The sequence below is a fragment of the Dermochelys coriacea genome, chromosome 1, assembly GCF_009764565.3.
Source record: "Dermochelys coriacea isolate rDerCor1 chromosome 1, rDerCor1.pri.v4, whole genome shotgun sequence".
NCBI lineage: Eukaryota > Metazoa > Chordata > Testudines > Dermochelyidae > Dermochelys > Dermochelys coriacea.
Window position 1 is genome coordinate 351596197 of NC_050068.2, and position 13848 is coordinate 351610044.

Consider the following 13848-nt stretch of genomic DNA (forward strand, 5'->3'; position numbering starts at 1 on the left):
GAGTGTGATAGGTTTGGGGAGAAACTTCCTCCAGAGGCACATTATTCCATCATTGTCAACTAGGGAGTTCCATGTACACCTTGCTCCTGAAGCAGCTGGTTCTTGCCACCATCAGAGACGAGGTACTGGCCTAGAGAGACCATGGTTCTGATCCAGAATGAAAATCCGTATGTGTTTGTACAGCACCCAGCACAATCGGACCCTGATGCTGATTGGGGCCTGTAGGTGCTACCTTATTATAGATAATAATAGAGGGTCTTTAGGATAAAGTTTAAGATGACTTGTATGAGGGCTCCCCCTATTATTATTCTAATGAAAAATTAGAGAGTTGCAAACAGAACAGAGCAAACCTTCACCAAAATCTGAGGGGGAAACTGAAACCAGATACTCAGTGGATAGGAGAAATATGGAAAGCATTGGGGTCCAGATTTTCAGAGCTATTTAGGCCCTTTGAAATCAAGGAGTTAGGCACCTAAATACTTTTAAAAATCTGAACCTGGTGCTGAAAGAGATCCAGAAAGTGGACAGGCACATTACATATGGATTTGGAACATAAGGCTGCAGATAAAGTCAGTGCAATTGTAGGTTAAATCAAGCAGCAGAAAAGTGAATAGCTCCTCTCTCTGCAGCTTTGGTGTGACAATAACTGCAATATTCAATTACTTACTTACCAGAAAAATATTGGCAAATAGGAGGGAGTTCAGAGAACGTGACCAGGGTCTATGGGACAACCTTGTGTGCTCTGCAGTTCTTAACTATGGAACTTTCTGCATAATCCATCTCTCGGCACAGAATTGTGCTCCAAAATCTAAGCTTGAATTTAAAAAAAAAAGATTTGTTTTATGGCAGCACTTAAAGGCCTCAGTTGAGATTGGGGCCCATTGTGCTGGGGCACTGAGCCTTTATATGGTTACAAAGAAACCTTTAAAAGCATGAACTGAGTGCCACTGATAAAGTGCTGTCTGCTTGAATCTGCAAATAGCGATTTTTATCAGGCTATAATGAAGATCTGAAATTCTCCATTCTTAACCAGGGATAAACTCTGAAACATGACCGTGTAGATCTCAACAGTGTTAGCTGATTACTTTACTTTAGCATGAATATCCACCTACTCTGCATAACCCATAATCCCAAACTGCCTCCTACCATCTACGCCTTCTCAGATGTCCTTTGCCAGCTGCCAGCTTCCCTCTGGTGATTTCTCCATGTCATTTTTCATTCCCAGTCTGAAATTCTGCAGCACCCTGAAAATTAAAAATGATGGGGCTGTGTAAAACTAATGAGCTATGCTAATGCTTCATTTCCGTATTTCATTCAGTAAAAACCTCCATTTGTAAATGAAGCTGCCGCAGAATCACCCATCGGCTGCACTGTGGAGAGCTGCAGCCTCCAGGCCCCTGGCTGCAGTGTACACAAGCCCTTGTTTTTAAAGAGAGAAAAAGACCTAAATGTGTGGAGTTTAGCTCAGTGACAACAATAAGTGTTCAGTGTAAACACCAAGGAGGGAGGGGAATTGCAGTGCAGGGGGATGGAGCTAAGACTGTTAAACTGAGAGAGCAAGTTTAAGATGATTAGAAAACACACAATAGCACTGCCCTGGATGTGGCTGTGGAGTTATTTCCCCATGGAAAGGCTAGGAGCACCATTTCCTGACTTGCTGGAAACTGGATTGGGCAGAATTCTAGAAAATGAACACAAGGAGTCTGTGGCAGGGCCAAGAATAGAACCCAAATCTTCTGTGTTCTAGTCCAGTGCCTTAACCATCAGACCATGCTGCCTGCCCAGAGGTGGGAAACATTCATCATTGCCTGCCTCAGGGCAGCCAACTCGCTGGACATCAGCACCTGCGTATTGTATGAGAAGCTAACTTCTGAGACTAAGAATAAATCGGGCCATTGATATGAGAGGTTAGAGAGGGTGAGGTCAGAAAGGTGCCTTCTCCCTAGCAACCTATACGTGACTATAACAAGGTTCAAGACTATAACAGGATTCAAAAAAGAACTAGATAACTTCATGGAGGATAGGTCCATCAATGGCTATTAGCCAGGATGAGCAGGGATGGTGTCCCTAGCCTCTGTTTGCCAGAAGCTGGGAATGAGTGACAGGGGATGGATTATTTGATGATTACCTGTTTGGTTCATTCCCTCTGGGGCACCTGGCATTGACCACTGTTAGAAGACAGGATACTGGGCTAGATGGACCTTTGGTCTGACCCAGTGTGGCTGTTCTTATGTTCTAACCTATCCACGTCCCTAATTACACTGAATCAAGGATTCTGTCCCCCCTCCAAAGTCTCTGTGTTGGAACCACCTTTTCAATGGATGGGAAATCCCTATGGATAGTGAAGAAACCAGACAGCAAGTACCATTCTCCAGAGCCCTGTCCGCTCTCCTTCCCCATCTCAGCTTCACGTCTCTTCCTGCAGACGTTTCTTCAAGTCTCCCAACTTTGATGGCTGGTACCGTCAGAGACATAAGGAAATGACCCAGAAGCTGGAGGCCCTTCACCTGGAGGCGATCTGCGAGGCGGTACGTTCCGACTAAAGGGGGTGAAAGCAAATGCAGGGATCGCTATGCCTGGGTGTCATTACTGGTGATGGGATGCCCACGGGCACGTCCTGATTCAGCACTTCTGGAGGGGGGACTGCACTCTACATCCCAGTCACTGCCTGACTCTCAGTGCATGGGAGTCCAGTTTGGGGTCAGACCAACCTTCCCAGAGCCAGCACAAACCCTGCTCTGCCTCCTGCTGTCAGCCATTTTAATTCTTCAGGCCCTTCCAGAGCCAGCTGAGTTCCTGATCAGATGCCTCTCCTCTTGCTTGATTCCTTCCTGGGAACTGAAATAGACAGGAGTTCCGACAGCAACTCCCTAGAGCACAAAGAAAAGGAGTACTTGTGGCACCTTAGAGACTAACAAATTTATTAGAGCATAAGCTTTCGTGAGCTACTCAAATTGCAAGGCCTGAGGTGCCTCTGGCTCCTGCCGAGTGCATGGTCTGAGTGCAGTGCCCCAGTGCAGAAATGCCACAACCATCTCCTTTTGGCAGCTACATGTGGACTCTGAGCACATGGCAAGAGTAATGTGCAGGAATCCTGGCAGTGACCGGGAGCAAGAAGACAGAGACCCATGCAAAGCCTGCGTATTGCCACATCCTTTCTGGACTCTACGCTTGGCTGGGAGCGGATAGCGTTGCTACAGGCAGAGAGCTGGGAGGACATCGTCCTGTTCAGGCAGCCTGGAATCCATTGTGCTGCATTCAGCACATGCAAATACCTAGACTTGGACACAGCTGCGCAGAGGAGCAGGACCTTCTGTCCCCACCCCGCCTCAGTACTAGGCTTTGTTTGGGAGATAGCTCTGAGGTGAGCTGCTGTACGGAAGGAGATTCCCTTAGGAAAACTTTTCTTCTCTTGCTATAGAACATTGTGGCCTGGATGAAAGACAAGTCCGAGGTGGAGATCGTAGACTTGGTTCTGAAACTTCGCGAGAAGCTGGTGAGTTTCTTCTCTCCTACTGCTTTGGTTGCTAGGGGCATGGTCCCTTCTGGTGCTGAGTGGATCACACGCAGTGTATAGGAGACTGTGTATTCCTGCTGTTCCACTCTGCTGAATGGTGTACAAAGTCAGCCAGGAAGGTGTGAGCCTCTCTTAATATGCTAGAAAAAGGACCCTACAGTCCTGCTCTTCTCACCCCCACCCTTGGATCTCAAACCATCTCCACAGGGCAGCACTGCTCAGGGCACTGCTATATCTTCCCGGGTAAGGCGAGTTAATGGCACAAGCAGAAGGGGGATACTTGGAGTCTGTATTAAAAGTTTCCCCTCCTCTCCTTCCCTCCCCCCAGATCAGAGCCAGGTGTCATCACCTCCCTGTGAAGGAGGAAACGCTGCAGCGAGTGGGCCTTTACATTGAGACCATTATTGGTTCCCTACCTGAGGATCTCCAGACTGTGCTGCACCATCACTGAACCACCCAGCACCAGGGCTCTGCTGGGAAGGGACTCCCCATTCACAGCGTCTCCTTCAGAGCTGCAGGTAGCTGCAGTCAGATTTGAGGAAGAAACTTCTGCCTTGATCCAGCATCACGATGACCTGGATTCTGCCTGCCAGTGCACCTGAGTTCGAGTCCTGAGCACAGGGTGGAATTGATGGCAGGAAGGTGAACTCTTTCTGTGCACAAATGTTTTCTGTCCAGCCCTGCTCTCCCGGAGGAGCTGGAGGAGGAGAGCTCTGTGTGGCCATCAGTGTGGCAGAGGGAGGCAGCCAGGGTCCAGTCCCATATGGAAGGCTGTGTAGAACCAACACAGAAATCCCCATCCTTGCCTCATGCTAGGCCCATTGATATGTACATGTCCATCATGCCCACTTGTCATGGTCCCAGCTGTAGAGACAGGAACACTCTGTGTATGGGGTTTATGCACAGAGCCTGCAGGAGAAACCTGACGCTCTCGCTAATCTTGTGATTCCAGCCCCCTTCCCACAGGGGATGTGGAAAATCCACCACTATCCCCGCACTGGGCTGACCCATTACTGGAGAGAGCAGTCAAGGACCTAGTGAATTGTTAGTGGAGCTGAAGGCAAGATAAAGGGGAGAAGTGGCTGCTGGAAGGAGCGGACCTCTCCAGAGCAGTGTGTGTTGGACAGGCTGGAGCTCTGAGCACACCCTGCTGGGGTTCTGGAGCTCGGAGTGTGAGAGAGAAGGGAGCATTCTCCTGTGCAGGGAGGGATCTGACCAGAGAATGTCTAATGAGGAGCGTTTCTGTCCTACAGAATCTCAGCTCCCTTGCCCATCAGGCAGGACACAGTGCACCACTGCTTAGAGCCTGCATTACCCACCCTAATGGGCGCTGGCACAGCGCTGGCTCCCTTGTGGGTATGGAGCTTGGTGCATATACTTGTACAGGCAGCCTGGAATCCATTGTGCTCTCATTACCCACAGCATCAGAGGACTCTGGTACTGCTGTCTCTGTTAGTTCTGGGGGGCGGTGAGGAGCAAAAGGGGAAGGGCTGCACACACTTGTAAGGATGAATGAATGATGGGCTGGCTTTTCTACCAGCGCTAAAACAACTGACTGCAGCCTCCCCCTCTTTTCAGAGCAGTGTTTCTCCAGGCTCTCTGAACGCTGATTTAACTCACCCCCAGGGCTGCCCTCTGAGAGCCAGTACCAGGCCCTCGTGCTTCACCCTCTGCCACTCTGAGCAGGGCCTGGAGCATTCTTCTCATGGACTAAGTGTGCCCCAGGCTCAATGGGCCTTGGGGAAAACCTGGCAGGTGGGGCCCCTGCGCTGCTTCCCCAGTACAGGCCTAGAATGGAACCTCTTGCACAGTAGGGATAGTCTGGGTGTCAGCCAAGACCTTGCACAAAGGCGTCCTGTGAGCTGTGTGTACAGGGAGCGGGGACAAGGGGGGCAGTGATGGGGAGGAGGTGGTGTTTTCTGCAGCACACTCTGCCCTCCATTGAGCTGTCTCTCATTTACATGGAGGGGTCAGTAAAGTACAAATGCCGGAATCCTCCCATCTCTCTCTGCCCCCGCGTCTGGGGGGATGGTTTCTCCATCCCCTGCTGCACGTACTCTAGAAGAAAGCAGGGCAGCAGTAGTCCTGGTAGTGAGCGTTAGCTGCAGCCCTTAGCCCTCCTTCGTGGCTGCGCTGCCCTGCCCTGGCTCCCTGGCTGGAGAAGCAGGTGGGCAGGGCCCCCCATGCAGTAAGTTACTCTGTAAACTGCTCCTTAGTGACAAAGCCCAGTCTGTATAGTGTATGCTCTATATAGAGATGTGTGTGTGGTAACTGTGCAGTGCCCACATGAGGGACTTAAATCGCTGCCATATAGTAGTAAATGTTAGCTTAAAAAACGGCCTCTTGTCTTGGAGTCTCAGTGGGATGGGCTGAGCTTTGTTCTGAAAAGAAATGGGCATTTTCTGCACACTGTGCTTGGAGTAAGAATAACCCCGGGCGCTAGCTCTCTTGTCATCTCCAGCTAGCCTCTTCTCGTAAGCCAGCATGAAATTGCCCAGGGGAACGGCGAGACACCTAGAGAACTCAGCTTCTTCCCCCTCCGCTGAAGAGCAGCCTGGATTCTGTGCCTTCGCATGCTGCAAAGGGTTGGATTGTGTCTCTGGCTCTTACAATTCATTTTGTCCTCCCTTGTCTTTCTCCTGAGGGCATTCGGCGCAGGATATTTTAAAATTCTCCAGATTTTACTTGTCAAATAAATGTGGAGGCTCCACTATGGTATTGGGGAACACAGGCCACTGGCTGCACAGAGGTGGCAGATCACCCCACCCCTGGGGGACAGACTCAGCAGCAAGGCTGCACCCAACCCTGACAACACAAGGACTAGGCCTGCCCCAGAAACACCTTAGGGCCCTGACCCTCCATGCAAAGTGTGGGCTCACTGGCTCAGCAAGGCAGGGTCCAAGTTCGAAGGGATCCAGATGTGGGTTCTGGGTGGGGGCATCTCAGGGGAGAATCTGGTTGCACAGGGGCTTGTTGGAGGGCTTCTCTGTGCAATGGTAATGGGACTCTGCAGGGGGGTCCAGATGAAGGTGGTTGGGGCTCAGTGGGATGGGGGTCTAGGTGCAGGTGGAGTGGGGCTCAGCAGGGGGGTGAGGATTCAAGCGGGAGTAGTTCCCTGTACAGGGATCCATCCCCCTGCAGCTGAGGAGTGATGGGTGCAGGAAGTAGGGGGAAAGAAGGGGGGGTTTACAGAACTTCCTGCAGCCAGGGGAGAAATCTGGGGGTGGGTCTGACCTAGCCCTGGATGCTGTGCAGGGGAAGAGGAAGTCCTGTCCTCCCCACCCCAGCTGGGACTAGCAGCTGAGCCTGGCCCAGTCTTCCCCAGTCCCACCCTCTGACCCACAGTGATTTAATTCTCTGCTGGCTGCCCTGGGCATCCACAACATACTGCTGGGGAGGGTCACATGACTGCTCTTGTGGCTTCTCTTTGCTTTCCCATCACAAAGAAAAATTTTTCTGCAGGGAAGCAAAGAAATCTGTGGGGGGCGGGGGACATAAATTCTGGGCATGTGCAGTGGTGCAGAATTCCCCCATGAGTAAACTTGTCTGCATTACAGGTTCTAGGGGTTTGGGTGGAAATTAATGGAAAGGTGGCATTACAGCACACAGATAAATATTTGGGCAAATGGGGCTGGTTTGCTATGTGGGTTAGGCCTGACTCCTTCAAAGCCAGATGTGGCTGTAGCGTTCAGAGAGGTTACAGCTGCTCCAGCTGTTTTCATTCTGGGGCATTAGGCAAGAACCCCTTCACCCCGGCAGAAAAGGCTCTTGGCATGGGTTTTGTTTTACCCAGTAGCAGGAAGGATGAGGAGTGGCTAAGCATCCGCCTTTGGACCCTGGTGAGGCTCCAGAGGTGCTCTGCCATAAAAAGCAATGCTCCACATTACACGTGGAGCATTCAGAGGGAGCTGGGGGAGGTAATACAGGTGAAGCCAGCTTGGGAAGAAAGGGTAAGGTTTTTTATTCTCAAGAGATGGCAATTGAGGGCCAAGCAAGGTCTACTGCCTCCTCTGGCCAGCCACAATTAAGATTAATACAGATCCTGAGAGTGCCCAGGCTGTGACCACACACAGACCTGGGGTACAGTGCCTGGCACAGACAAGGGCCTGCTCTATGGCCGGGGCTCCTAAGCGCCAGAATAAATCAATTCTGCAAGAGAAGGGAGTCCCTGCTCCACAGAGCTTCTATCCTAAATCCTATGGCCTTATAGTAGTGATAGACATGGTTCCTTCAAGCTCCCTTCCCTCTCATGGAGACCTGCAGCAGCCCCACGGTCCCCATGGGGGAGGCTGACGCTCCCAGCCTTTTGCAGAAGCTACTTTGGAGATGAGGGAAGGACAGCAGGGTATAGGGGAGGGAATTTAAGTGAGGTCTTGGCTTCTTCTCCCTTGGAGCCGTTAACTGCCCTTAAGCAAACCACAGTTGGTCACACAACAGTTGCTAATGATTTTGCTGCTTTGACTAAGCAGGGGCCTCTCCCGCCTGGGTTGCTGCCAGACACAGGTGTGGCTATAAGTCTGTGTTTGCAAAGTCATTTCTCATAATCCAGAAGGGTGGTGCAATCAGGGCAGACCCTACTGCAACAGGTCCCTGTTTTCCAGGAAGGCTGCACCACAGACTCAGTACAGGGCTGATTCCTTATTACCTAAACATTGCCTGGTGCAATGTCCATGGGGAACAGACCCCTGTGAGGAGAGAGGATGTGTAGTGCTCCTATGAAACGCACAGCAGCTGCTGCAGACTTGGGGCCCAGTGAACAGCAGAGAACAATGCAGGCACTCTCCTAGCACTCAACACCAAACGATTCATCGTAGAAGGCTTTGAGGCCGGAGTAGTATCTCAAGGGGAGTGTCTCCCCCAGAGCCTCCTGGCGGAAGTTCTGCCGCAGCCAGCCATAGACCAAACTGTGCAGGAGCCCTTGGAGGGACATGGTCAGGGCCTGCAAGAGAGGGAGAAGTGAGAGCAGCGCTTTCATCAACACCACCTGCAACTGTGCCATGTCTGCACAGCAGGGCCATTGCCCTCTGCTCTGCAGCCTCCCTGTCTGGGGAGAGACAGGCAGCTCCTCTCCAAACATGGAGTCGATGACGGAAAGTGGGAAGTTAGATGACTGCGTAACCAACTGACAATGGGGAGATGGAAACAGACGAGCCTCCTCCTGTCACAGGCAGGATTCCAAGGAGAGCAAGACTGACACGGCCTCCCACGGGCAGGGTTAGCAAAAGACTTTCCATTGAAAGCCAGGAGAAAAAGCTCTGCCTAGCTCTGGCAGACGAGAGGCAGCGCAGCCACCAGCCCTGCAGCAGGAAAGAGCAAAGGTGCTGAGCTGAGATGGGCATGGAATCACGCCCCTCGAGCCGGTGGCCTGTATTTCCCGAGGCCATTTATTTACATTTTGGCAGCACCAGCAGAGCTTGTCTGACCCTTGGAGATGGTTTATTTCATGGACCAATACCTCCCCCCTCCACCCACGCACTGCCTAGGGTGACACCGACAGACCCAGTCGTCAGCGGGCAGGATCGAACCGGGGACCTCTGGAGCTTAGCGCATGAGCCTCTACAGCATAAGCTAAAAGCCAACTGCCTGTTACCTAAGGCAGTAGAACAGACTCATTTCACTCTCTCTAAGTGGTCTTGGTGCCACTAGATGGGACAGAACACCACACCCAGGAGGTGTGTGGGTTACACTAGCAGAGAAGACCCTGCCTCGTCTGCTCCTGAGTGCTACACACGCACACAGAGGAAGCACATACCCACCCAGTGAGTGCACAGGCATCAAGGGAGCTGAAACCGAACCCACCCCTGCCGTCTGCATGCTGTTTGACTTCCCTCCCTTTAGTCTGGCCATTGATCATTCTGCACTCCCAGTACTTGTCTGGTGGTAGCATTCAGAGGTCCCCAGTCACAGCCCCATCATGCTAGGCCTGTTCAAAACTAATCCAAAGACCGTCCTTTCCCTAACGAGCTCGCCATCTAAGTAGCGGCAGCACCTGCCTGTCAGGCTGAAGAGACTTCCGATCCTTACCATGGCAACATGAAGTGCAAAGATGGAGGCGGGCTTGATGCTGGTGAAGGAGAGGATGCTGAGCAGGAAGGCTGTGGACAGAAAAGGAATGTGGCATCCCGGCTTTATGCTGCTCGTCCCTCTCACCCACATTTCATCCCTAGTTTCTCTTGCCATTTACTTTTGCCCCTGCCTTTAATGCTCAGCCCTCAAAGTGCTGCTGCCTTTGCCCCTGCTGGCCAGGCCCTAAGCCTCATCTGATGTTTGTCCAGCCCCTTTCCCCCGAGGATGGGTCCCCATGTGCTCTACCAGCACTTCTGTACACAAACAGCTTCACTGCCAACATGCAGCCCCTTCCAACGCGGGAGCCAGGCAGCCTGCAGTGGGGAGAGGAAACATTGGCCTCTAAGGGCTCTTCTGAAAGAGTCACACCCGCTGACGTATGGGATTCAACTGGTCTAGCAGGGGAGGAGGAGCCGAGCCAACCCAGGAGTTGGAGTTCTGTGCTTCTAGGGGAGCCAGAGACTTCAAACGTGATGCTTAAAGCACAAAACAACACAGGCACAGAGGCCATACCTGGAGGCCTGACCCTCCTCCTCCTCCTCCTCCCCCCAGCCTGGCTCAGCCAGACCCAGGATCACTGCGAGCACGTTGCTATAGCCAGCCTGACTCCTGCTGCTCAGCCTGTCCCCGGACACACATCTGTCCCGACGCCGGGATCCCACAGGGCAGCGGAGAAAAGGCTGGGACCGAATGTTGGCCAGGAGGGCGGTGGGGGAAGCCGTGTGTTGGCACTTGATTGCAGTGTGAAGGGATCATGGTGCTGAAAGAAGAGAGGGCCAGACACCACTCTTGCTCCAGTAGCAGCCACTCACCTGGCGTCCAGCAGATCAGGAAAACCAGCTGGAAGGAGCGAGAAATTTTGCAAACGCTTTGGATGTTCCTGCGGGCGAAGCCGCCGTTCTCCATGTTCAGCAACCGCCCCTCATTGTTCCTCCTGCACCAGAGTTTCACCCGGCAGTACAAAAACTGACAGAGACAGCGCCGTTCACCACGCGCCCGCCCCGGCGCCGTTCACCACGCGCACGCCCCCTCGCCGCCCGCCCCGGCGCCGTTCACCACGCGCACATGCCCTCGCCGCACACCACCACAGCGTTCACCACGTGCCCGCGCCCTCGCTACATGCCCCGGCGCCGTTCACCACGTGCACGCGCCCTCGCTACATGCCCTGGCGCCGTTCACCACGTGCACACGCCCTCGCCGCACACCACCACAGCGTTCACCACGCGCACGCGCCCTCGCTACATGCCCCGGCGCCATTCACCACGCGCACGCCCCGGCGCCGTTCACCATGCGCTCGCCACCCGCCCCCACGGCATTCACAATACGCACGTCCCCTACCCCCATGGCGCTCACCACGCGCACACCCCCTCGCCGCCCGCCCCCACAGCGTTCACCACTCGCACACCCTCTCGCCTCCCACCCTGGCGCCATTCACCACGTGCACACCCCCTCGCCACCCACCCCCACGGTGCTAACCATGTGCACGCCCCCTCGCCGCACGCCCCGGCACCGTTCACCACATGCCCACCCCCTCGCCACCTGCCCCCACGGCGTTCACCACGTGCACGCTCCCTCGCCACCCGCCCCGGCACCATTCACCATGGCACACTCCCTCGCCACCCACCCCCACGGCGTTCACCACGCGCACGCCCCCATGCCACCCGCCCCGGCACCGTTCACCACGCGCACGCCCCCTCGCTCTCCGCCCCCACAGCATTCACCACGCGCTCGCCCCCTCGCCATTCACCACACACGTGCCCCCTCGCCGCCCGCCTCGGCACCGTTCACCATGTGCATGCCCCCTCACCGCACGCCTCGGCTCCGTTCACCACGCACACGCCCCTTGCCACCCGCCCCGGCTCCGTTCACCACGCACACGCCCTTTGCCACCCGCCCCCAGAGTGTTCACCACGCGCACACCCCCTCGCTCCCCGCCCCGTTCACCACGCGCACACCTCCTCGCTCCCCGCCCCGTTCACCATGCGCTCACCGCCCACCTCGGCGCCGTTCACCACACGCTCGCCCCCTCGCCGCCCGCCCCGGCGCCGTTCACCACGCGCTTGCCCCCTCGCCGCCTGCCCCGGCGCTGTTCACTACATGCCCGCCCCCTCACTCCCCACCCCTGCCCGGGGGCTCTGGGCTGTGAACCCCAGGCCACTTGCTGCCACTCCAGGCCCCAACCCGCTTGTGTGCTCACTGTGCAGCAGGTGAGCACCAGCAGCAGGTACAGGAAGAAGATGATTTTCATCTCCAGGCCAGTGTCCTTCCCTCCTGTGTACTGGGAGACAAAGGAAAAGCGACGTGAGGTGGCTGCTTGGGGCAGGATGCTGCCCCCCCCAGCAGTCCCTCCCCCGCCCAGGCACCTTGTTTTACTGTTTGTGGCCGCGAGCGGTGGGTACTTGAGCCTGCACGGCTCCAGGCTGCACCAGGTGCTTTGCAGACACAAAGCAGGGCACCCTCTCGTATAGGAGCTGAAGTTTCAGTTCTTAACAGAGAACCCTGCTGGGGCATTAGCCCTGGCCCCTTCCGCCCTCCATCCTCCCTGGTCCCCAGCCATTGCTCAGCGGCCGTTCCAGACAGACTCTCAGCTCCATCTTCCCTTTATTCCTAGGTGGCAGCCGGGGTAGCGGGAGCTGCCCCAGGGGTATCATGGCGGGGCGGACGGGAGGAGAAGCAATGTGTATTGGTTACCCAGCAAGCCCCAGCCCTGGCAGGAGGGTAACAGCCACGAGCAATGGTGCCCGTGGCTGGAAACGGGAGATTGGAGGGCAGCTGCTGCTTGGGAGAGCTTTTGAGCCAGGCTAAAGCTTTGGGGCCGCTGGGAGCTGCCCAGGAAAAGGGCGGTGGAGGAAGCAGAGGCCGGGGAGCTCTCACCGTATAGCAGACGTCCTGCGCGCGGTGGATGAGGACCAGGCAGCTGAAAGAACGTTGCGGTGTCAGTGGCGCCGCTCCCAGCACCTTATCTCGCATGTTCCCCTCGGCAAGGGGGAGCTCACATCACAGTGGTGGAGACCGTGTGCTGGCACCGTGCCCCAGAGAGCAGGGCCTTGCTCAGCTCCTGGGTTCCGGGCACCTCTCGCCAGGGCACTTGCTGATGCTGCCAGGAGCCGCTGGCTGGCCAAGTTCGGCGCCAGCAGCTGACCAGCTCTTCCGGCAGCTGTCGCAGCAGGCCCAGGGGAGTTGGGCGCCCTGCTGCTGGGCTCCACCCCACAGGGCTGTGGGATGGGACTCAGGGAGCCCTGCATTTGCTGGCAGGGCAGGACTCGGGGCTAGCGTCACCACCCTTGGCTCAGGATCATTATCAACTGGGCCTGCTCACTTCTGCACGCAGCCGGGGTAACCGTCCCGGCCCCAGAGAGCACGGCCTAGTTCCGCACAAGAGGCAGCCCAACTCCTCCTGGGGGAGGCTCAGGCTGCTGGAGGGGAGAAGGGGCCGGCGGCTGCTGTGAATGGACCGAAGCGCTACCTGGAGCAGTACAGGCTGTAGGCCCCTCGGGAGCGGTTGGCCGTACGGGGCACGCTGGGTTCAACGGCCGTGGGAGCGACGTCTCTCCGCAGCAGCTGGCCCAGGAACATGAGAGCGGGGAGCAGCCTTGCCAGAGACAAACGGGGAGGGGAACGGAAAACGCGAGAGCCTAGACTTGCTGCAGGGAGTCACCCCGTGCATTGGGAAGGCTCTGCCTGCCTCCGGGTTGCAAAGGTGGCAGCACATCCCAGCTGGGGCTCCCCACCCTGAGCCAGGGCAGCACTTCTGACCCCACGGTAGCGATGGGTACCCGGGGGCCCAGATTGCTGCAGTTACTAGTCAGACTGGAGCTGGCTTATGCTGGTCCCTTTCCCCAGGCCAGGCTGCATGGCCATGGCAGAGCCAGGACGGGAATGCAGGACTCCCTAGCCTGGAGCTGAAAGCCAGGACAGCCTGCTGCCTCCCCGAGGCAGGTGATCCTGGCCAGAGCCAGACAGCGCGGGCAGGTGTCACGCAGGCTCTGCCATTGCCCCGCAGTGGTCACCACTCACCGGACTGATGGGCCGTGAGGGGGCTTAGGGCGAGCAGCTTTGGACCAACCCAACCCCACAGGCACAGAAACCCAGTGGGGCAGCACCTACCAGGCCAGGGTGTAGGGCAGGCAGTGCTGCACCCTCTCCGCGCACCTGCGCCTCTCCTGCAGCGAAGAAGAGCTGGGTCAGGAAGGGCTGCAGCCTCGCCACAGGGCTAGAGGTGGGTTCTGGGTACTGAAACGGGAGTGTTTAGCGCTGCGCCAGGT

The 13848-nt window shown here is 55.8% G+C and overlaps 2 protein-coding genes across 18 annotated transcripts in view; one reads left to right on the forward strand and one right to left on the reverse strand.

Moving 5' to 3' along the window:
* Positions 1-6232, forward strand: part of DENND6B (DENN domain containing 6B) — a 46361-nt gene extending 40129 nt beyond the window's left edge. For all 5 annotated transcript variants that reach the window (XM_043500116.1, XM_043500119.1, XM_038374271.2 and 2 more), the window contains 3 exons: positions 2426-2528; positions 3422-3496; positions 3846-6232. In XM_043500116.1, the coding sequence (XP_043356051.1) occupies positions 2426-2528; positions 3422-3496; positions 3846-3968 (301 nt within the window). In that variant the 3' untranslated portion in view covers positions 3969-6232. The remainder of the gene's footprint in view (positions 1-2425; positions 2529-3421; positions 3497-3845) is intronic.
* GCC1 (GRIP and coiled-coil domain containing 1) overlaps positions 1-13848 on the reverse strand; it is a 52843-nt gene that overhangs the window by 8392 nt on the left and 30603 nt on the right. Inside the window, exons 6-12 of one of the 13 annotated variants that reach the window (XR_006276405.1) lie at positions 13691-13746; positions 13050-13175; positions 12458-12500; positions 11781-11861; positions 10396-10549; positions 9542-9612; positions 1147-1244 (exon numbers count right to left, since the gene is read on the reverse strand). Coding sequence is in view for 9 of the 13 variants with exons in the window: in XM_038374308.2 (XP_038230236.1) it covers positions 8301-8456; positions 9542-9612; positions 10396-10549; positions 11781-11861; positions 12458-12500; positions 13050-13175; positions 13691-13746 (687 nt within the window). In the remaining 4 variants the exon portion in view is untranslated. Of the gene's footprint in view, positions 1-1146; positions 1245-6877; positions 8457-9478; positions 10550-11780; positions 11862-12457; positions 12501-12570; positions 13817-13848 lie in introns of those variants that run through there. The other 12 variants (XM_038374308.2, XM_043500101.1, XM_043500047.1 and 9 more) reach the window with 12 other exon arrangements.